At 51.1% G+C, this 22,662-nt stretch overlaps 1 protein-coding gene across 2 annotated transcripts in view; it reads right to left on the bottom strand.

Moving 5' to 3' along the window:
- PRDM6 (PR/SET domain 6) overlaps positions 1-15,753 on the bottom strand; it is a 118,066-nt gene extending 102,313 nt beyond the window's left edge. For both annotated transcript variants that reach the window (XR_007155586.1, XM_047874853.1), the window contains exons 1-3: positions 15,065-15,753; positions 13,956-14,574; positions 4,669-4,976 (exon numbers count right to left, since the gene is read on the bottom strand). Coding sequence is in view for 1 of the 2 variants with exons in the window: in XM_047874853.1 (XP_047730809.1) it covers positions 4,669-4,976; positions 13,956-14,559 (912 nt within the window). In the remaining variant the exon portion in view is untranslated. The remainder of the gene's footprint in view (positions 1-4,668; positions 4,977-13,955; positions 14,575-15,064) is intronic.
- Positions 15,754-22,662: the final 6,909 nt, after the last annotated feature.

The raw sequence follows: 22,662 nt of genomic DNA, 5'->3' as shown, positions 1-22,662 counted from the left end.
TTGAAATGATTTTTTTCCAACATCTAAATATATACAAATGAGTACAGTACTATATATGCAATTGGGTATTTATAAAAAGCTAAGTAATACATTTAAAATATGAAATCAATTCATTTCCTTCTAGTACCAATTATGTATGATGGTTGTGAAATATAAACATTTAGCAACATGTAATATATTTTTAATATTGGTTTCATCAACGTCTTTTGACCTAAGCTAAATGGTAATGATGAAAAATAGACCATTTGCTTAAAAGCAAACCTCTTATTAAATCTAGAATATCATGGCATAAAATCAAACCACAAAAAAAAAAAACAAAAAAAAACCCGCATTATGTTATCCCCCTTGATTTTTCTGAAGAAAAATAATGGAAGGTTTTCACGTAGTGTAAATGAAAAGGAGACACTCAAATTTACTGAGGCAAAGACAGGTTCTATAAAATTAAAGCCCTTTCCAGTTCCTTGACTGTAATCCTAACAAGTCACTACCTTATTTCAATGAGCAGAACAATTTTTCTAGGGCGAAAATAAGTGTAATCTATTTTGTCATTGTCACTAAAATTTCCTGTTAAATCAGACTTTGATTTGAAAGGCCTGAGCAATTCTGGCCTATCTTAAATGGTAACTTTATTTTAAACTTCCGTATTTTATATCCAATAGAATTTCAAGTTTACACTATGTACATTCCTCAGGTCCAGTCATATTAAATTCTGATGTTAAGCAGAAAGGGGAAACCATGTGCAATTAGATTAATCTATCTCTAGGGAAAAAGGGCACATTAATAATTGAGATAATGTTTTCACAAATGTTAGAATCAAATGTGCCTTTTCACTTCTTTATTAGAAAACACATTAGAGCAAAATTATCTCACTCTCATCAATAAGACCTAATTGCTGAGAAAGACTATGTTTTCTTTGCAAAATATTGAGAAAGATTTTTCTCATTATGGCCAAGTAGCTAGAAATATACCATGTATCCAACTCTTACTGGAATAAATGTCTATAAGCAAAGTGAGTGATTGTTTAATCCATCCTGTAATGTTTTTGTTTTAAACTATCTGAATTTACTATTTTTTGTAAAACACATTAAAATCTGATTCTAAAAGAAACTGTACCCAGCCCCTCCCCAGGAAAAAGACTAGCAACTTGGCTTTCAGTTTGTTAATCTCCTTAAGTCACACACACCAAAAAAAAAAAAAAAAAAAAAAAAAAATCACTTGGACTTCTTCCTTAAAAAAGAGAGAGACAGAGAGAAAAGAAAAACTCTTAGAATTTTCCGTAAGTACCCCAAAAAGTCAAAATATATGGAAGGTAACGGCATGATATTTAACTTTCTTTAAATTGCTCTATTTTTAAGAACCAGGGTTATACACAAAGCAAATATTAACTAAAAGATGATAGCACACTGACAAAACAATCAGACAAGCTCTCCATGGCTGATGTATGTTAAATATTAAAGAGCCATTTTCTACAAAGAAAATGGAGGTTTTAATGATTAAACAAAAGGAGTAACTAAGGTGAATCTGATTGTTTCTGTAATAAGCCTTCATGTGTATAATAAAGTACAGCCATACTAAAAACAATGAACTGTAAACTGAAACAAAAATCCATCATCTACTTGGAAACAGTGACGGGAAAAGATTAGCAATCCATTTATTGTACTGAAATAAAGATAAGTAACCCTGGGAAGATCCATCAGGACCTGAGTATTGAACTCTAAATATAAAGACATTTCTTCATCAGCCAGTGACTTGGAAAAAATGTGAGAAGAGAAATGATTTCAGTTGACTTTTAAAATGAAATGGTAATGCTTCAACTGCTTTTAAGTTTTTAAAGATCTGTTTTATGTCAACCTGAGATTCTGGAAGATATCTGAAAGAATGTGTTTTTTTCAATGGATAATTATTACATGAGTCATGAAACAATTATTGCCAAAAGTTTCCTATCGATCTACCGTATATCCCGATTACTGATTCTTTCCTAATACGAATCATACAGTGATTAAAATTTTTTTCACAGTAGAACTTAGGTTTGAAAGCAAAGGCTGACATGTAAGGAACACCATTTGGAATCTCCTATTATAAATTTCACTAAATTCAAATCGGCACATTTCAGAAAAAGAATAAATCATAATGCTTAAAATTAACAAACTCAGACTCTATAGCTTAAAAAAAATTATACTAATATAAACCTGAAACCCATTAAAGTAAGTGTTGTATCTTACAAATGGACATCGGCACTAAGTTACCTGGCCCCAGTCCGTCACATTTTATAGGATCTCCCAGGAGACAGATATATTTTGCACGGCTGCAGTTTTAATATCCCTTCGATCCCCTCAATGTTTGCTTATTCTAACTGTCCTTACACATGATAAAAATAAACAGATCATGTCCTGAAATTAGGAAGAGGGGCCCGTAAATCATTTATGCGTGCATACTCCCAGCAAGTCTTTTTTATAACACAGAACCAACTCACATACCTGAAGCTACAGGTAAGACGCACTTCCTATCGACTGAGGGATCAACAACAACAACCCTCAAGTCCCACTCCTTATTTGAACAATTTCAACTTCACGTACAAGGAAAGGTACAAGAGAAAGACTCTACAGTTTTCAGCATTAAGATTTATCATTTTACTCTATATGCGTAGTGATCTCCAGCCAATATACCAAGAATCCAAATCCTTTAAGAAAAAAACCAAAAAAAGAAAAAAAACAACAACAATGAATGGTGGGATTTTTTTCATGTTCATGGCTTTGTCCCCTGGCACTCTAAAAATAGATGAGCTCAAAACGTGAGGCAACCGAGGGCAATATAACAGTGTTCAGTCTTAACATGTGCACACAGAGCAAATTCGTACCATTGAACAACTGCTTTAAGATCTCAGAAAAGTACTGGCAGACCTTTAACTCTATGATATTAGCACTCCTAATAACACTACTGGAACACGAAAAGTGCCTGGAAGTGTTTTATAAACTTTAAACCACATTGGAGGTTACAACTAATTAGTCAGAAACAAAAACCAACTGGGAAATATTTCCAAACCAGATGCTTTGATTATTTCCCACTTGTCAGTTTTTCCAATCCCCAGAGCTCTAACTCCTAACCTGGCTCCATGTACCAAGCCATTTTTCTCCCACCATGTTTTCCTGTAAAAATTTCTATTAAAAAACAAAAAAACAAAACAAAAGAAAACACTATTTGGTAACATAAATCTGCCCCTTGTTCAAGAATCCTGGTCTGAAAGATGAAAAACGTGTAACTGTTTTCCAATTTAGGAGTGAAATGGAACCTGCAACCTGGGCCCACAGCCCTAGCAGATAACTGTAAGGTCTATGCCACCCGTGGCCACCACGTGGTCATCTTGGGCCAGTGAGCTGGGAGCTCATACACTTAGCTCCTCCCCCTTCCAAGGAGGTTTTACAAACACAGGCCCCAGCAGCCCATCGCCAACAGCCCTGTAACAGTTCTAGAGGCCGGGTTTGTTTTTCACAATGCTGTGTCTGCAGGCCCCAAGGTAGTGCTGGCCAGAGTGCTCAGCAAAAATCCGAGTGGATTACTGAGGCTCCCGAGTTTTGGTGACTGACCATGGGGCTTCTCACAATGAGCATGCCCATCTTGACAGGCCAGCGAACCAAGTGTGTGAGACACGTTGCTGTAGAAATGACCGTGAACCGGGACTTAAAGTCCACACCAACTTGGCCGCTGGCACTTGAGAGACTTTGTTTTCTGGCTGTTCCCACTCCATTACACTGCCTGGCCTCAGTAAGATCTACATATTGCCCTAAGAGTAAAACTTCTAGCATCTTGTATTTTATAAATCACTCCATGGGTGAGAGGTGGCTACAACTGGTTGGGGGGGTGCGGATTACCTATGGCCAAGAATCTGCCTCTTCAGAACTGGATCTCGATAATCAACCATAAAGCTTTGGGAGGAATCTCAGATTAACATTTTTCAAGTACACTGTTTATTTTTAAATAATAGCGTGAGATAAGATTGTGCCACTGAAGTATTACCATTAATTGGGTGATATCAAAGTGCTCCGAGTTTTCCTATGTTTTGATTTCCTGTCTTGTTGAAGACTGTGGAACTGTACTTTGTCAGAGAAGAAGCAGAATTTGTGATTTCTCATTCACCACAGGAATTGCTTCCTTAGGATACTTGGGAAGTTATGAAACATGTTGCAGTCTAATTCAGGGTTTACAAAACTGTTTTTATCTGGGAAAAGGAGCCTGGCTCTCTTCCTCCTGGTCAGGCTTATGTTCCTTCTTTCCCAGTGCCCAAAAAACATCCTGGAAGAGCTCAGAATGGGGCACCAGATTCTTCTAGCTTACACCCCCAATGTCCACCCTCCTCTGCTCTATCACCTCACCTGCGTTTTCTTTTTCTCAAGATCCAGGGAGACTAGCTGGAGTAGAGGCCTGTTAAGGGGGTTCCAACTTCAGAAACCTGGAGCCCCTGTCTTCCTGGCTGCGCACCTCTTTACTGCAGGTGCTGCCGATATTGGGCATTTGCGTGACCAGAGAAATCTATTCTCCACTACCTTCTGGAGAACAAGGGAGGCTCTCCCCAAAAATGCCTTCCTCCGCCCCTGCCCCCACCAAGGGCCAGGCTCTTGGCCGGCCAGAGCTCCAGCTGGTTGGCAAGGTGCTGGGCGGCGAGGGACTTACCTCCCAGAGATGCTGCGTGTTCCTCACAGCGCCGGCCTGCACCTTCTCCGGGGGCAGGAGGACGCCCTGGAAGGGCCCGATCCAGGTGCCCTGCTGGATCCTCTGCGCCGCGCAGATGCCGTAGGCCAGGCCCGGCACAGTGCTGGTGCACAGGCACACCTCCCGCGGCAGGTCCCGGAGCCACTCGGGCAGCTCCGGCGGGGGCGCGGCGGCCGCGGCGCTGCTGGTGCCCACGAGCCGGCGCAGCGAGTGCAGCGGCCCGTGCATGGGACACTCGCCGTTGCGGTTGTCCGCGCACATGTCGCAACCTGCCGGGAGACAGGCGGGAGGGAGGGAAGGAAGAAGGTTAACCTGCCGCTCGAGGCGGTCCAGCCTCGGGTAAACCCCGGGGACAACAACATCCCCCTCCCAGGTAAGCCACCTGCGAGGGAGGTGAGGCCACTGAGAACAGGGGGAGAAGTAAATATGCACCTCTCCCCTGGAAATCGCAGCACCTACATCGGCCTGGTAGGAGTCGAGACCCGGGGCGCCCCAAAAGCCCTGTGAGGTAGGTGAGGATGGCGTTGCCGTCTCTGCGGAGCCCAGGGCTCGCGTCTTGTCCTCTAGGTCTGTCCCTCTCCCCCTCTTCCCGTCGGTCTCTAGTTCCCACTTCCCTTTCTCGGTTCCCAGGTGTTCTCGCTCTACCGGATTTCCAGGTGTGTTTAATACGCGAAAAGAGCGTGTCTCTTGCTCTGTCTTCTGTCTCAACAGAGATTGCACTTTGATCACCCGGGCATATCTGGTTTTCCACCTTCTACAATTAAAGAAAAATACTTCTAGAATCACCAGGGCAGGTGGGCAACCCACCTAGCACAGAGCGTCCTTCCTACTCCTAGGGACCCCCACACCAGAGGGCGGAGCCGGTCTTGGCTCCCGTGGCACCGAAACCCCAGACAACCGCCAAAGAGGGCGCACTGGCGCTGGGGTCCCTCTCGAGCCCCGGCAGCACTCGCTCTGGCCACTCCAGCCAGAAGGGCACGGGTGGAAAAGGGGAATGTTCTGGCAGGTTTGGAGTACCTGTCCTGGAGTGCAAACTCCTCCCAGAAGCCAAAAAGAAACGAAGAGCAAATTTAAGGATCAAGATAATGGGTCGTTAAGGATCAGAATAATGGCTCGGTGGAGAGGGCCTCAACTCCCGCCCAGACGGCCGATCCCCAGGCTGAATGCGACTATCTTGAGTTATAAGCGAAGGGAAAGCTGTTGTGAAGAGGTCTCTCGCCAACGTTCCCCAGGGCGGCCAGCAGCCAAGGGGATCCCTCACCCTCCTTCTGGGCGGGGGATCTGTGGATGCCCAGTGTCCCTCGACTAAAAACTGGATGGGAAAAGGCCAGGCGGCCGCGGGAAGCAGGGCCTGCGGCGACCGCGCTGTCGGATCGCAGCGCCCTCCGGGTTATTAATGGGCCTGGCGGAGCCGCGGTGTCTGCGCCCGGGGCCCTGCAGCCCTGCCTCAGGGAGGCAGCCTGGGCACCCGCCTGCACGACCCGGCCTCCCCGGGGAACCCGCGGCGCCCCGGCGCAACGGAGTCCTGTGGCACCGAGCATCAGAGCATGCTCTCAGGCGAGAGCTGGGGCACCAGTGGATACGCCACTGCTGGGTGATGGCTCATCCTTGGGGTCTCAAAGCACCTCCGCCTAGCTTTGGTCGCTGCCAGTCCTGGTGGATCACCCCAAGTGTGCCCTCTCCGTGCTCAAACAGAGGAAACACCCACGTAACTTTGGACAAAGTGGGTCATCAAGGAAGGAACCCCTAATGGCAACCAGCCACGGTGAGCGAACCCCCCCCCCTTGTTTCACAGCAAGCTGAGGGGTGACCATCATGTGAGCATCCTATCTCCGTGGAGAAGGGCTCCAGCTGGCTGCGCCTTCCCCTCAGTCAGCTATTCCCTCACTTCTCCCAAGAGAGCCCAGGAAATGACAGGACCCTCTGACTGCAGCGTCCTGGAGGCGTCCCCAGGCCTCTCAAGTGAAAAGCAACAACCTGGTTCTACAGGCAGGAAGCGTCCATGCCTCTGGACCTCCATCGCACAAAAGCTCCCTCTTCCAGTAACAGACACTAATGTAAATACCGTCAGGCTCTGCTTTTGACTTCAGGGCCTAGATGGAAGGTAGTCCTACACTTACCATACGTCAGCCCTTCCAGATACACTTCACACATCCTCTTAAGCTTCTGATTGTGAAAACAGAAACTTCAAGACAAAGGCGGAATGGAAAGAAAGACAATAAAAACTCAAAGTCACCTGCTGCATAGTGTTCCAGACACCTATCTTGAGCCGAGCAATCACCCTATCATGATCCCTGTTTTGCAGATGACGCAATTTAAGGCTTCATGAGCAATGTCATGAGACCAAGGCTCAGAAACTAGAAAGTGGTAAAGATTCAGTCAGGTTTGCCTGACTCCAAAGCCTCCAGACCTAAAGATCTAGGGAGACCAATGAAAGCTGGGAGAATTGTATACCCAAACTCACAATCGATAGCATTATTTCACTGACAGCACTCTTTGGGAGATGCAAAATTTGCTCTAGCACCGGTCAATTACAAAGATTTCTAGATCTCTCTCCCACACTCTTGGGCTTGGGGCTGTGAGAAGTATGGAAAAGTGAAGAGGTGATGTCTACAATTTTGAATTTTAGTGTCTGACCTCAGAGATGACCGTTCAGCACCTGAGCAAAAAGAACTTAAAACCAAATGACAATGAACAAAGGCAACAGGCCCATAAAAATAAAAATAAAAATAAAATCACCCCAGGGAGTGGCTTAACCCACTTTCCTTTCTGGTTGGCTCAGTGAACCAGGATAAGAAGCAAGAGCATTTGGTATTCACTCCCTATCAGTCCAACCCCAGAGATTCTGTCAACTTCCAACGTCTCCACCACGTTCAATATCACACCAACTACATCAGTAATAAAATAAGGAGAAAAAGTACCAACTCCAGCCACCACCCCCACAGACAGCAAAACACTCCCAGTATTTGTGATACACGGTAAAACTCTGGCTAGTCCTTTCTTTAAGAAGTCCTCTTTAGATAGCTTTACTTCTCCTCTACTTGCTATGTTTCATTGGCCTCCAGCAGGTGTTGAAAAACCCAGTAGTGGCATTTTGCTGAATCAAAAGCTGAGTTTCTCCCAGTATTGAGAAAACTACCTGTGTGTGAAGTCCACAGCAGAGCAAGGGAGGCCAATCCACTCTAATTACATGAGTCTTAATTTAGAAACCACTTCAGGTTGCATCAAAATATTCTGCTAGAGAAGTTGACCAATTACATCTAAACACAGTTCTATCCTGATGCTGTTGTTTTTTACTCTACAAAACCTCTGCCATTGAAAATAATTGGCCCCTGGCTTAGGTCTCTGAGTCCCAAAGGAGTCTGAAGAAGCTTAAAACATGTGAGGTAGTACTCAGAGAGTGTTTTCTAGAGACAAGCCATAAACACCTAGAAAAGGTTTGAGGGAGAAGCTAGCTAGATGCCCAAACTACACCCCCCAAGATGAATTTTTTATATGCTGTATATACATTTAATATATACATTACACGCAGCATTCCCTACCAAGCAATACATAAAATGCAAGTCCATTGGTATTCATAAAGAGCAAGCAAATGCATGTTCCTCGTTTCTACTAGAATTAGGGTAATTTTTTGTACAGTTCATAATTATTATTTGCAAAGTGTTTTCTGCATCTGTGAGAACGACTATCAGATTCTCTAAGCAAGATAGGCTGAAATGCCATTTTAGCACTAGGCAACAGAAGAGACCAGGGTCCCTCCTCTACCTTGAATAGATCTGTTAGTGCTCCTGTTGATGGGTCCCTGAATAAGGGAAGGATGTGTCACCAGGTTCCAGACCTCCCGACTGACTTGTGAAGGCCAGGCCCAGTGTAGTGAAGAGCAGACTCTGACTTTTCATCTCACACCCTAGCACGCTGTTTGAATCTTTTTCCGAGTGCGTGCACTACTTATGCAAATGCAAATGGAGTAAGTAAAGGGGGCCGAGCAGGCCATGGTTTTCTTCTCTGGTGTTTCATTTCTGGTTCTAGGAAAGGTGAAATTTAACACGTTTTGGGAGTTTGTTGCTGTCTGGAGAGGCTGGCGGACCCGCGGGAAGCCCCCGCCACACTAGGCCCTGGCTCCCCGACGCCTCTCGGCCGCCGCCTTCGCCTGCGCCCTCACTCATCCTCTGGAAAAGAAACGGAGGGGCCGCCGAGAAGCCGGCCTCTCCGCCTGGGCGGCGGTAACAGCTAAGCTATAAATCCTCCGCGACCGCCGCCGAGGTCGCGGCCCCCGGTCCCGCAGGCCGAGCGCGGCGGGGCGGGTGCCCATCGATCCCGCCCGGGGAGGCGCCCCGGGAGTGCCGCCTGCTGGCAGCTCCGCGAGAGCTCGGGGTGCGGGCGCGGGGTCGCGGGGGTGCGGCGACGGGGCGGGGGGCGGGCTGAGCCCCGTAGGCCGGAACCTCCCACGCCGGGGCGCACGCCCCCGGGACCCCAACCCGCGCTCTCCGTGCGTCCTCCCACGCCAGCCCCGTGCCTGGAGGGCAGGCACGGCCAGGCCCGCCGGGGGACTCCCCGCACCGAAGTCTGAACCTTGAACGCCCAGGCCCCTGCCCCTTCCGGCCAGCCAAGTCCTTTCCTAGAAAACCAGAAGGGGCCGCCGCCACTGCCGCCCCTCCCACGGCTCGGTGCCTCCACCCAGCAGGGGTCTTTTAGGCTCCCCCGAGGGGCTCTAGAGGCACATCCGGAAGGCGAGGCCGGTTAGCCCGGCCACCGGGAAGGGGAGCCGAATGTGGGCGCGCCGAACCTTCTCGAGGACTCTCCCGAGGGGAGTTTAAAGCTCCCCGCGAATCGCGGGCGCGCTGGGCTTTCCCTGTTCCGCCTGGCTGCCGGCTTGGCCCAGGGTCCAAGAGGGAGAGACAAAAGGGGGAGGGAGAGAAAGAAGGGGGGAGGCAATGTGGATTTTATTTGTCTTTCGATGACCGTATTAATAAATTAAATGGGAGCGCCAGCGTGTGCGGGCGAGAGAATATTGGGCCGAGATAAACCTCGCCGGCCCCTGCCCCTGCGAGGCCGCCATATACATTGCGGAGATGATGAATAGGAAGGAGAGGAGATCGAAGCGGGCCTGGGCCGACTCCACTCTCTCCTACAAAACTATAGGGCAATTAATTGTGGCTTGTCCCCTCATCCTTCATCTCCTGGTGGCACATATCGATGGAGATTACTGCTGATGGACCATTTTATCACCTTAAATAAACAGTCGCCACCACTCCTAACCTCAATCTAATATATGGCTCTATGTTCGGTTTCAGGGCGCTAGATAACGAATAATGTAAAATAGCTAAATCATGTGTGTTACGGGATGGGGCTGGGCCTGCACACGAGAAGAGAGAAAAGAGAAAAAGAAAAATAGAACAACACAAAAGCCCACACACTGACTCCGAGCCTCCCTCCCACCAGGGACCAGGTCTGAAATCTAAGTCGCAGGCGCTTGACAGCGGGGACGCTGGGCGGGGGTAGCGAAGCCGGTGCCTGGGTGGCAGGAGGACGCCACTGGGGGGTTACTGGGCTCGGGAGCTCCCCAAAACAGGACCTACGTGTCCCAACCGGTTGGGAAGAGATCGGGGAAGGTCAGAAAAGGCTCACCCTTCTTTCAGCTCTCTAACCCCTCAACAGGACAAACCCCAGATTTCTTTCTCTCCCACAGCCCCTCTCCCCAAGCGCTAGGAAAGGGTGGTGCTACCAACAGAATGCTTTGCACCCTACTCCTACACCTGGGCACCTGCCAGTGCTGTTCCCACTACTGTTCCCTGCGCAGCAGGGCTCCCTCTGAAAAAGAAGGAGGCAGAGACCTCCAGCTGGGGAAGTTGCAAAGTGCCCCTACTCCACGCGGAGACACTCGGGGCTGACTTAGCTCCCACCTCCCTTCCCACACAAAAAAGAACATCTTCACATGAAAGGTATGCGAGGAGGCTATCAGCCCGGCCAAGAGACTGCCCAGTATCATTCGTACAAACACCAGGGGCGCCCTGTGGCCGCCTTTCACTACCTTGCAAGAGTAGTGATGGGGTCTTAAGCAACGCACCAGCTCCCCGAACCCCACAAGAGGCCAAAGCGAAGGAGCCTGAGGTAATCAATGGCTTCGGGCAACCAGGCAGCAAATGCGGGCAGTGACAAAAGAAAAGGAAGAGAGACCCCATCCTCCGTTTCTACTACACAATGCCGACCGGTGTGAGGACCATGGGACGAAAACCCGGCAAAGAAGCATTGGGAGAGTCAGTTCAAAGAGTACTTCAATCGTGCGATAAAATAACCCACAGAGTTAGATAAGAGAAATACAATGGAAGAGTTTACAAGGGGCTAGCTTTTACAGTTTCTGCTGTTTTTAAGTGTGTGTGTGTGTGTGTGTGTGTGTGTGTGTGTGTGTGTGTGAAAGAAAGCCACAGGACCTTCTCTATGGCATTTGCCAAAGATGCCAATAAAGTTTCAAGGTCAAAGGACTGTTAATGATTCCTATGTGTTACTGGGTTGTTTCTCCCAGGCAAAGGGTTACTCTTCTAAAGGGATAAGGGAAGTAAGGAGGTCCCTTTCTTTGCCTTGTAAGAAAAAAGAGAAAATGTCCCAATATCCATTTTAATATAAAGTAATAAAATGAAGCAATGCTGAGTGGTCATTTCACAGAATTCTTTTAGAGGAAGATGGCAAGAGGCTAAAAGGAAACCAGGAAAATGAGCCGCAGGATAAATAGGCGCTTCCCTCTGCCTGCCTCCCACCCCACCTCCCCCCACCCCCACCCACTTAGAACCTGGGAATGGGGCGAAGCTGTGGTTTTCACCATCTTTCAAGTAACTGAGAAACTTCCCCCATCTAAGGCAGGGGGGGAAAATGTTTCCCACCCTTTGCATTTCTGTTTTGTTTTGATCCGCTCGCTAGATTAAACTCAATCACTTCTCACTCCATCTTTGCAAAAACACATCCCAAGGTTTCAAAAGAGCGAGGGCTCTTGCCCAGAGAAGTTTCTGATAGAATGGCAGGCCTGGTCCATCAGCATTACACAGAACAACCTCAGCTTTCTATTTTCTTTCTCAATTGCCCCTTAATTAGGGAGAGACGTGAAGTGTAACTCTAATAGGACAATCTGACTGTCTTTCCCTTCGTGTTTTCTGTTTTCCCCTGCACTTGGCACAGGGAAGCCGTCCAGTCCACTCAAAAGGGGATACCAGAAGATTAACACGATAGGAATAATTTAGATAAATCATAAATCATCTCCTCCAGCCAGAGGAAAAAGTTACCTGGGCAATAAACTGGTTCAAGAGCCACATATTAATTAGCAATCTATCCCAGTTCTTTCTCAGATTGATCTAGGTTCTTCTCTGGTGAAAATGCCCTGAACCTCAAGATTGCTCTGCAAACAGTATAGGAGCTCAGGGCACAGCCTGGGCTTTTGGGGTGTACTGCTGGCATTTTTTTCCAATACTCGTTTAATTCAGAAGAGAAACTGCAAGCTTGATGACGCACTCTAAGCCCAAAATCACTATGTTTTACTTAGCGGTCAGAAAATATCTTCTCCAAAAAGCATTTCTTGTCTTTCTTAATTCACAGTTTTTTTTTTTTAAAGAACTGCTTTGAAAACAACACATTCAAGAAATTCAGTAGGAGATAAGTATTTTTTTTGAAATCCACTAGGACAATATAATTTTCCAAAATTTTCTAAAGCTCTGTAATACAAAAGTCTTCTTAACTGCAGGGCAAATTCGAGTTGAAACCCTCATTTTAAACTGGTACTTTAGCCTCAAACTCTAGAGAGGAAAAAAAGTAAATACAACTGATCTTTCTGTTAGTTGTAATTATCTCCATCAGAAAAATTATCCCCATCTCTTATGAAAAGACTAAAATACCTCCATCGCTAGGGTCGTGTCCAATGTTTTCTCATCAAAGTAGCGACACCGGGAGCCCTTTCGCTAAAACCCGGAGTTATTTTGTTTTTACAACGAATTAAGAAGTTCTTGGAGCGGGAGACATTCTGCAAGAGGGGACTTATTCCAACGGAGAATGATAATACATGTTTATCATCCACTTTCCTCATACAGAAACTAAATGAAGAAATGAGATGAAAATAGCTGAGTGAGTGCCGATCTCTGGAATCCTGTATCGCTTTCCACCTGACTCTCTTAACCTGCTTTAATAGGCTCTCCAGAGACTCTGGAAGTACACTTAGCACTTACACCAACTGCCTTAGGTGTAAGCATATCATAACTTCTGATATTACGAAAATAACTAGAGACCAAGCAATACACATTCTTGGTCTTCATCTAGAATTTTGCTTCAAGACCTCCCAATGGACCTGTACTGGTGAGGTCTGAAACTTTGAATAAAGGATCGAAGCGGGGAAGAGAACTTCCAGCTTTAATTAGGCACTTGCCATTTACTCGGGAACAAAGACAGCGCACTGTACGAAACTAACTATTGTCACTCTTATTTTAAAAAAAAGAAAGAAAGAAGTAAACCACCAAGCATGCCTACGGACTGCGAACGTTTACACGATCAAGGGTGCACGGAGAACGCGGGATCCGCAGGGAACCACCCTACCCTTAAGTCGGAAATGTTTTCTCATTAAGCAGTTGGCAATTTTTCTTTTTCCCCTTTTCTAAATAAACAGAAGATCCAAGAATCATGCCTGCCTGCAGGGAGAGACTGACCCAGCGTCGTCCAAAATTCCTACTCCAGCGAGGCCCGGCCAGCCAGCAGCTCGCGGCTGGTCCCCTGCAACCCCACGGCCCGAAAATGAGCTGATGTAGTGAACTCCAGAGAGAAGGCAGAGAGAAGGAGACCCAAGCCCTGGGATTCACGCGCCCCAGAAATGCTGAGAGTCCCTCCCGTGTCCCACTAAGGCCAGGCGAAGCCCGTCTCCCACACTCCCCAGCGTACGCTGCTAGGACCCTCCCGGCCCCGGGCACAATCCCGCGGGAGGGCGGAGATCTGAAAGTCCGGTCCTCGAGCAGCGCGGGTCTTAAAGGCTTGGGGCTGCGAGGCAGGGAATGGGAGGAGGACAAGGTAACCCCGAAGTGCCACCCGGCATCCCATCCGTTCTCTTTCCTTCTCTAACGTCGGGAAAATTTTGCCACCGCGGTCTGGGACGTGCAGAGCCGCGGCCTGGGCCAGCCTACCACCCGGAGTCCCGCTCATCCGACCCGCTTCCCCGATGGGCGCCCGCGCTCGACGGCGCCAGCGCCCCTGGAGAGCGCGCGCGGGCTGCGGCTACATACGGTTGTTGGGGTCGCTGGTGTGCTGGTTGAGCGGGATGATCTCCATGCGCTGCTGGCCGTACAGGTAATAGTCCAGCTCCTCCGCGCTGCAGCGGAAGCGCGGGGCGCCCCGGGCGTCCACGCCGCTGCCTCCGCCGCACTTGGAAGGCCCCGGGCCCGAGGCGGCGCCGAGGCACAGGTCTTTGGGGGGCAGCGGCTCCGCGGCGACGGCGGCGGCGGCCAGAGGGGCGAACACCGGCAGCTGCGCCACAGGCAGGGCCGAGAGACCCGCCAGCGCGGCGGCGGCGGCGGCGGCAGCGGCGGCGCAGGAGGAGGCAGAGGAGGCCGAGTTGGAGGAGGAAGCCGGAGTGGAGGAGGCGGAGGAGAGCGAAGCGGGCCGCGGGCGCAAGCTGTCCGGCGGCGGCTCTGCGCGCTCCGGGGGCGGCGGCGGCGGCGGCGGCGGCGGGGGCTGGAGGGGCTGCGGCGCGCCCAGGGGACCCGCGGCGCCGCCGCCCTTCAGCGGGCCGCCGCTGCCGCCGTGCGGGAAGAGTTGCTGCCAGTGCTGCAAATAGGCTGGATCCACTTTGAGGAAGGCCGAGCCGCCGGGGTCTCCGGGCTTCAGCATGTCCGACCTCTCAAGCTGGGGGCAGAGGGCAGAGAGGAGGGTGCGCTTGAGCCGGGCCCAGGGCTGGGAGCGAGAGGGGCGGGGAGGATGACCGCCAAGACCGTGGAGCAAGGGCTCAGCCCTGGGCTCTGCCTGCGGCAGCCCGGTTCCCCAGCTCCCTCTTTCCAACTCCTCTGGGGCGCAAAGTTTACTCTGAAGCGGCGGCGCCTCGCGAAGGGAGCTGTGTGCACCCTGCCTTGCCTCCAGTCCGAGGCGCCCAGCTCCCGCCGCGCACTGTTGAAGCCCGGCGCAAGGGCGCTCTCCCGCAGAACTCGGCGGCAGGACGCAGCCCCCGCCCTCAGCAGGCGCCCGGACCCGACCCGAGCCGGAGTGGCGCAGAGCCGGAGCGGCTTTGGCCTCCGGCGCCAGGAGGCGGGACAGTCTCGCCCCCCGCCCCCAGCCCGGGACCTCCAGCCTCCTATCCCCGGGGCCCAAGACCACCGGCCCCAGACGAGCCTCGCCTTACCTGGAAACTCCGAGCCGCCGGCGGGTGCGTGCGTGCGTGTGTCTCGGTGGGCGTGGGGGAGAGTGTGCGTCCCGGGTGCGCTACATGCCCCTGGGCCGCGGAGGGGAGAGCCCAAGATGTGATCTGACCGCCCGGAACCCTCCCGGGCTGCGAGAGATGGGCGTGGAGGCCCGCGGAACGCGCTAGAGCAGTTCAGCCGGGAGCGCGGGCCGATCCGGCGCGGATCGGAGCCGCGGTGGGCTGCTGCGCTCGGCTGCCGCCGCGTCCCGGTTCCTCGGCTCCACGCTCTGGCAGCCTCCCGGCTGGACACGTGGGTTTTACGACAGCACAAAATACAAGTGTGTGTGTGTGTGTGTGTGTGTGTGTGTGTGTGTGTGTGTGTGAGAGAGAGAGAGAGAGAGAGAGAGAGAGAGAGAGAGAGAGGTGGAGATGGAGAGTGGGGGGAGGCGGTAGGCAGGCCAGAATAACGAAGGGGAGGGGAGAGGGAGAGAAGGAAGTTCTAACTCGGTTGGATCCACACACGGCCTGTGCCCCTCTCCAGCACAGATACCTCCAACGCCTTCCCACCCACCCACCCCCCGCTCGTTTTTTGGCGTGACGTCTCCCGCTCTCCTGTTGTCTCTTCCTGCCCATGATAAGTCTTTTCTAGGTACCAGCTCACTGCCCTGATCCTGAAAGCAGGGGAAACACGAAAACCGGAATGCATCTCCTCACGCGCTCGGGTGTCCGCATCGGAGTAGGCGCGCCCAGCCGGCGAGTGGACCAAGTCCCAGTACCGGGTTTGCGCTTTTGTCCGGCTCAGTTTTTCCAGGAGTAACTGCTCGACTAGCCCGCCACGCAACTCTCAGCAGAAATCCTGGCCGGGGGAGGCAGGGGCGGGGCGGGTTGCGCACTGGTACGAAACGCTCAGTTTGCAGCGGAGAAGGCAGGCTTTGGTGAGCTGGTGGGCGTGAGGCCGAGGGTCTCTAAAGGGCAGCTAGTCCTGGCGGGACTCAAGTCTGGCCGCGGAGCTGGGAGGCGGCCGCAGTGGAGTGTCACACGGCTTAGCGCTAAGCCCACCCACTCTCGAGTGGTCTGCCTGGGGAACTCGCTCCTTCTCCTTGTGGGCAGCGGAGGCAAGTATCCCGGGCTGCGTTACACTTGGTTAAACTGCTCCCAGTCACCGGCGAAGCTTTTTGCCTTTGCTGCTAGGGGCTGCCCCGGGGGGTCGTGCAGAAAGAAGCCTCTTGCCCCAAACGTGGCGTCGGCGGTGCAGGCTGGGAGAGCAGCCCCACCCCCACTCTGACCATTCCAGGTGCCTTGGAATGCCCCGCTGCCCTTCCCTGCGCGCTCTCATCTCCACGATTTGGGCACCAGCCCCCTGCCCTTCCAGGCAGTGGCAGTGCTCCGTGGGGGTAGGGCACGGACAGGGTGTGTGAAAATGACCGGCTCGGGCGCTTTCCCAAAGCCGGAGTTCTGTCCACACTCAGAGGGAAGAAATGACATTTGTCTTTCCCCAAACAAGCCAACTTGTTTAGCACCCGCCACTCTGAACAATTAATAGCCACTCCTTACTGATTTCTTCTTGTTTCTTTTTGTCTTCCCACCACTCCTGTCGCCTGAGCCTGGGAACCGCGCTGTTTAGACTTTGTCCGGGTCTCACGGAGGATGCCTCGACGCTGATTGGAACACAGTTGGACCGAAAATGTTTTGACTGGCGTCGTTGTGACAAGGTCATCAGTCATTCTTGGACAGATTGATGGTATCCAAGTTTAAGGCCAACACCACGAGGGAAAACCCACGTGCTGTGGACCCCCGAGGCTAACCGAGCACTCTGAGCGCGGGCTTTGAACAACCCCATCGGAAGGAGACTACGAAGTTCCAGGCCCGTTTCAATTAATTTGCTGGAAGAACTGCCCAAGAGTAGCTGGGAGCCTCGGGAGAAGGGGCAAGCTGTCTCTCTCTGACACTCTCTGACACTCTGACACTCTCCCGGTTCATTGCTGAGGAACGAGGAGGCTTCTCTGTTCTCTGGGAGAGACGGGGAGCCCGGACGCTGCGGCAGCGGCCCCGCCCGCCGCCTCCTTGTTTGGGGCCACGCCGGCTACGCTCAACTGTTTGGTCCCCAGGGCTGGCCGTCTCGGAGAACTCCTCCCCATACCGCCCTCCAAACAAACTTGAAAATCTCGAGATTTTGAGACGCTAGTTAGTTGCAACAACTGTCGTCCCGCCCCCAGGCCTCCTGCCGCCCGCACCCTGGGAAGCCGGAGGGGGGGGGGGTCCCCTTCGTAGCAAGATTAACTGATCGGTCAGGGAGAGCTTCGGATTGGCCAGGCGCGGGTAGGCGCTTCAAGTTCATTCCGCCTAGGAACCGCGCGGAGAACGCATTATCATTAACCCCATATTACAGATGGGGACACTGAGGCTCAGAAAGTAGGTTGCCTAAGGTCCCGCCACTAGTGCGTGATGGCAACCGCGTCAGTGAGGCGACACGTGTATTTTCCTGCCCACCCTAGTCAAACCTCTACCCTCACCTTCGAGACCGACGCCAGAGGGGCGTAGGGGCACCTCCAGGGAGGTTGGGCTTCCCTTGCTGTGAGGGCCAAGGGGAGAAGCAGGGACTGGAGCGGAGCCTCAGCCTCTTCCTGGGCCAGAGTGTGGAGTCCCTGACTCATCAGGTTCGCCCCCACCCCCCTGCGGCCCTGGGAGTAGGCCGGTCTCAGGGCGAAGGGACCCTAGGGCCCAGAGGCCTTAGGGAACTTGGCGTGAAGGAGGTGACTGGAAGTTACAGCGAGCGCTCAGAAGGCCCGGGAATCCAGGAGCTCACACAAAGGTCTGGAGGGGAGTGTGGCGGGAATCCTGTGCCTCCCCAGTCGGCCCACGACGCGGGGCGGGGCCCTGCCCTCACGCAGAGGAGGCCCGAGGGGCTGGGCTGGGACAGAGGTCAGCGCGATCCCCCCACCCTCGGGCGCCGAGCTGTGTAGTCCCGACCGCCCGTGGCCCCCGGGTACTAAGTGCTGCGGAGGCCGCCACCCCACCCCGCACCCACCGGCTGATCCTGGGCCCGCGGCTCGCCCTGGCACATCTCGTCGGTGGGGGGTGGGGGTGTTTAGAAAGTGAGGCCACCCGTCGCCAGGACATGCACCCCCAAAATCCGCCCCCCTCCTCTTCATTATTTAGAAGAAGACCGCGGAAACAAATCACTTGGACCACTTAGGAAGCGATCAAACCTTTATAAAAATCCATCGCTCCCAAATCGATGGGTGAATATTTGCTGGGAATTTGTTCCAGAGGAATAAATAAGGAGCGTGAGTGTATTAAATGCAAACGGGGGGACACGGTGGTGTTTTTCTTCATTGATTAATGACCTCTAAAATAAAACAAGTGGGAAGAGGAGCCGGGATCGATAAATTAACTACCCAAATTCATCATTTTCTCCAGCAATTTTTTTTTTTCTTCCTGAAAATTATTCTCGGGAAGCCCATTGTACCCTTCGCTGGGAGGGGAAGAAGGGAGCTAGCTGGAGGGGAGAGTGGGGAGGGAGTGCCAGGAAGGGGCAGGAAAGCGACAAGAGGATTGGGTCAGGGAGACCCTCTATCTGATTTCGTTTGACACACAATTTTAAAGTTTGCCTCTCATATTAATTATTTTTTTCGTGATGGAGGAGGGGGACAAATGGTCGGTTGCCTTTGACAGGACTCCAATAAAGGATTCAGCAGCTCTCTGCCCTCGGCGCTCCCGCTTCTAGGTTTAAGGTCATGGATGGCTGAGTTAATAATTCATTAATATAGACATTTATTCAGAAGGGTTCTCTGAGACCCGCTCTCCCGCCTCCTCCCAGAGATTTATTTTCCTGGGAAATGGAAGGGAGGGGGGAACTATCCAGCTGCAGGTGAAAGGAAGGAGGAGGAAAAGGGAAATGGAGAGAGCTGGACACAGCTAGGAGGAATCTTTGTTCGGCCAGATTCACGGACAGGTCCCTCTAGCCTGCTGACAAAAACTTGGTAGAAAATGTGGCATCCGAACAGCCCAGGGACCGTGGCCTCCAACATTCCTTTGCCTGTGTCTACATCCGTTCACTAGCCCTTATTCAGAAAGCCCCATTCCTCCCCGCTTTAACATCAGAAGAGCCTTCTGAGGACCCGGGAATGCAGGCAAAAGGGGGAAATCTCTGGATAGAGACTGGCCAACCCCCTCCCCCGGCCCTGTGAAGTTCCCAGAGGAACTTTGCAACCGGCCCAGAGGAAGCTCCATTCCTAGGGGCACAGGCAGCTTCCGGTGGGCACTACCCCTTCAGAAATGGGGATTTCTGAAATGCGGCATTCAAACAAAACCAAATCACAAAGTCCACATCTGCATGAAGTTTATGGTCAAGTAAAGGAGTTGTGAGATGCTAATAAGTGCAATGAAGATCAATAAAGGGTGTTAATATTTGAAATAGGGTGGTCTGGGAAGGCACCCCTTCCAAGGTGAAATTTGAATAGATACTTAAAAGTAAGGGGATGACTGCTTTGTGCGTGAAGTGGGGGCATTCCTGGCCCTATCCTCAGGGCCCCAAGGCTAACTTGGTAAAAGGGGCCTCCTCTGAAGAACCGCCAAGGATTCTGCCTTGTCAGCTTCTGGCCACACTTGGCTCCCCCTGCTTCTCTCTGTTCCCACCTGCCCCCCCCCCCACTCCGAGATGCTGTGAGCGCCTCAGTGTCCTTTCAAATACGTCTGCTCATTGTTTACATCAGTGCAAGTCCCCTCTGTTGCTGGCCGTTTAGAGCCTTACACAGTGGCCTGCCCCAACCCCCCTGGGCCTCAGTTTCTTCAACATCAAACAAAAGGATGGGGCTCCTGTGGCTTTCCATCCTAAGGATTCTCATAAAGGAGCTACCCAATTCTGATGTCCTCTCTACTACCTATTTTATACCCCACCTCTGTGAGTCTAAGATGTATGGTGCGTAAAATGTATAGAGAAACTGAAAACAAGGAAACAGACGCCACTTATGTGAATCACTGCCATCGTCCCACTGACCCCTTTGCATCTTGGCTGGTTTGTCCTTACTCAGTGATAGCAAACAGTGTGTTGGAAAGAAAGGGTGTGAGAGGGAAGACACAGAGCTAGAGTTGGTGGCGGGTGGGGAGTGGAAGGGACTGGAAAACTCCCCAGGAAGAAGCCAGCTCTCTCCTGAAATGCTGAAGCCTGAAACTGTCTGTTCCTCTGAGGCCTTGGCAATTCAGACCCATTGCCTCCTCAGCTTGCCTTCTGTCACGACTGCGTTGGGAAAGCAAGCGCCTTGCTTTGCTAGGTCAGAGATGGCCTCTGGGGCCAGGAGCCCAAGCTTGGCCTATTTCTGACCACTCTCTTTTATCCTCTGCCAAAATTACTGCAGACAGCACCTGTTCACTTCACTTGAAATGCAGCCGAACCCTCCAGCGCCTTTCACCAGGGTTTCCCAACAGCTGTCACTCAAACAATGCCTCGCAGCCACCCCAGGCCTGATTTGGATTTGACCTGCTGACCTCGAGGTGAAAGGCTCTCCCGTCCATTACCAGTCCCCCAGGGCCGGATCATTCTCCCGGGAAAGCCTTTAAAGATATCCCTTCTGCTTGTGGGGAAGTCAGCTATTATTATTTACAAAGGCCTTGTAAGTTTAAAACATATTGGGGAAGTTCAGTCCCCTAAAGATTTCATGAATAGCCAAGGAATGAAAACCAGCCCCTCTTTCAAGTCTTGACGAGTAAAAGAGAAATAGACACGGAGAACTGTCCCTTCAGAAACTCATGTATCTCCTTTACTGTCTCCTTCTTTATCTACTTTTCGCCCATTTCCCCCAATTTGCTCTTCCCTTTTCCCCAGAATCTGTTAAGGATAAGACCAATTGATGTTAGCTACAAATTAACAGCTATACCTACTATCTAATGGACCCCTACTATGTGCAAGAGACTACGGGCAGGGATCTCTCGGACAATCTCCTCTGATTTCTTCTAGCAAATGCTACCTGGTTCTAACACAGGCTGCTTTGGGTCACCAGAGCATTGCCTCAACTGGTTGGAGCCCGTAGGCCTTAAGTTCTAATCAGGACGAGGCAAGCATATTGCAGTGCATCTGTTTGAAATTAGGAACATATGCTTTGGTTGATTGGCATTCTGAGGGTCGGTGCTTCCTAGTGCCTGCTGGGTCCCCCTAAATGCCTGGCGGCGGTCTAGGAACCAGGATGGCTTCTAGTTAGCCCTGTTCATGAGGGGCCCTGAAGATTTTGTCCCAGAGCAGCCTGAGGAAATCGGACCCACACCTTAGGGGATTACATATATATATGTATATATGTATATATGTATATGTGTATACACACACACACACACACACACACACACTCCTGTGGGAGCCCTGGGAGTCCTGTCTGCCCCCTCATCATACTCTCTCCTGGATGGACTGGTGTTCTTGCCCTCTTCTGAGTTAGGGGGTCAAAGGATGACACTAAAGCGTGCTCTTGTATTATTTCTGGCGAGTCTATGTTCTCTGTATAAGAGCCTCCCAGCAAATAAGTAAATAGATAAATAGATAGATAAATAGATGATAGCTAGCTAGCTAGATACATAAAACTTACTCTCAGTTTCCTTTTTGGAACCAGAAAAACTTCCCTTTAGACCAAGATAAAGCAACCTGTGCAGGTTTCTGGGGGAAGCCAAAAGAGGATAGGGGCTCCTGGGTGGCTCAGTTGGGTTAAGCGTCCAACTTTGGCTCAGGTCATGATCTTGCAGTTTGTGGGTTCAAGCCCCACATCAGACTCTGCGCTGACAGCTCAGAGCCTGGAGCCTGCTTCAGATGCTGTGTCTCTCCCTCTCTCTGCCCTCCCCTGCTTGTGCTCTCTCTCTCTCAAAAGTAAACAATTTTAAAAATCTTAAAAGAAAAAAAAAAGAGTATAAATCTGCAGTGCCCCTACCTTCAATGTTCCGGGGATAACTTTCGGAGTCCCCACTTTCCTTCTCTGATCTCCAGGATCTGGAGCCAGTGGGTGACATAAGAGTTCAGGAGAGGAAGCCATCATTGCTTGAGGCCAGGAGATGATCAAGCAAAGTTTCGCAAACGAGAAGGGCTGTGAGGACCGCCTGCATTCTGGCTAGCAGGGAGAGGAAGTGAGGAAAAGCATTATAGGACAGGAGAACTGCCTGAGCCAAGCCGCCCAAGGAAAGGACCCACCAAAAATAAACTGGGAGGCTCCTCTGTCTTTCCTTCATCCATTCAGGAGAATAACAATGGAATGACTGACTGCCCTCCTTCAAGGGCCGAGCACCAGCTCCTTGGGGGCCCTGCAGTCCTAGTCCAGATTCAGAAAAATGTTTTTATGAGAATCTCCTGACCTAATATGCTCAGGTTTAAATCTGACAATCACCTCACAAGTACGGTAAGTGAAAACTGTTGAGAGCTCCAGTACACAGCCATCGGCACAGAAGGTGCACGGGACCATGGTTCAGTAAGTTCAGCAATGCTATTTCCAGGCTCTGGATGGTACAGTCTATGACCCTCCAACCCACTCCTTCAACTCTTGGTCAACTCTTGGTTTCGACTCAGGTCATGATCTCACAGTTTTGAGAGTTCGAGCCCCGCATTGGGTTCCGCGTGGACAATGCGG

This window comes from Prionailurus viverrinus, chromosome A1 (assembly GCF_022837055.1).
Source record: "Prionailurus viverrinus isolate Anna chromosome A1, UM_Priviv_1.0, whole genome shotgun sequence".
Taxonomy (NCBI): domain Eukaryota; kingdom Metazoa; phylum Chordata; class Mammalia; order Carnivora; family Felidae; genus Prionailurus; species Prionailurus viverrinus.
Note: the sequence above shows the minus strand (reverse complement) of the source record. Positions and strands in the feature narration are given on the sequence as shown.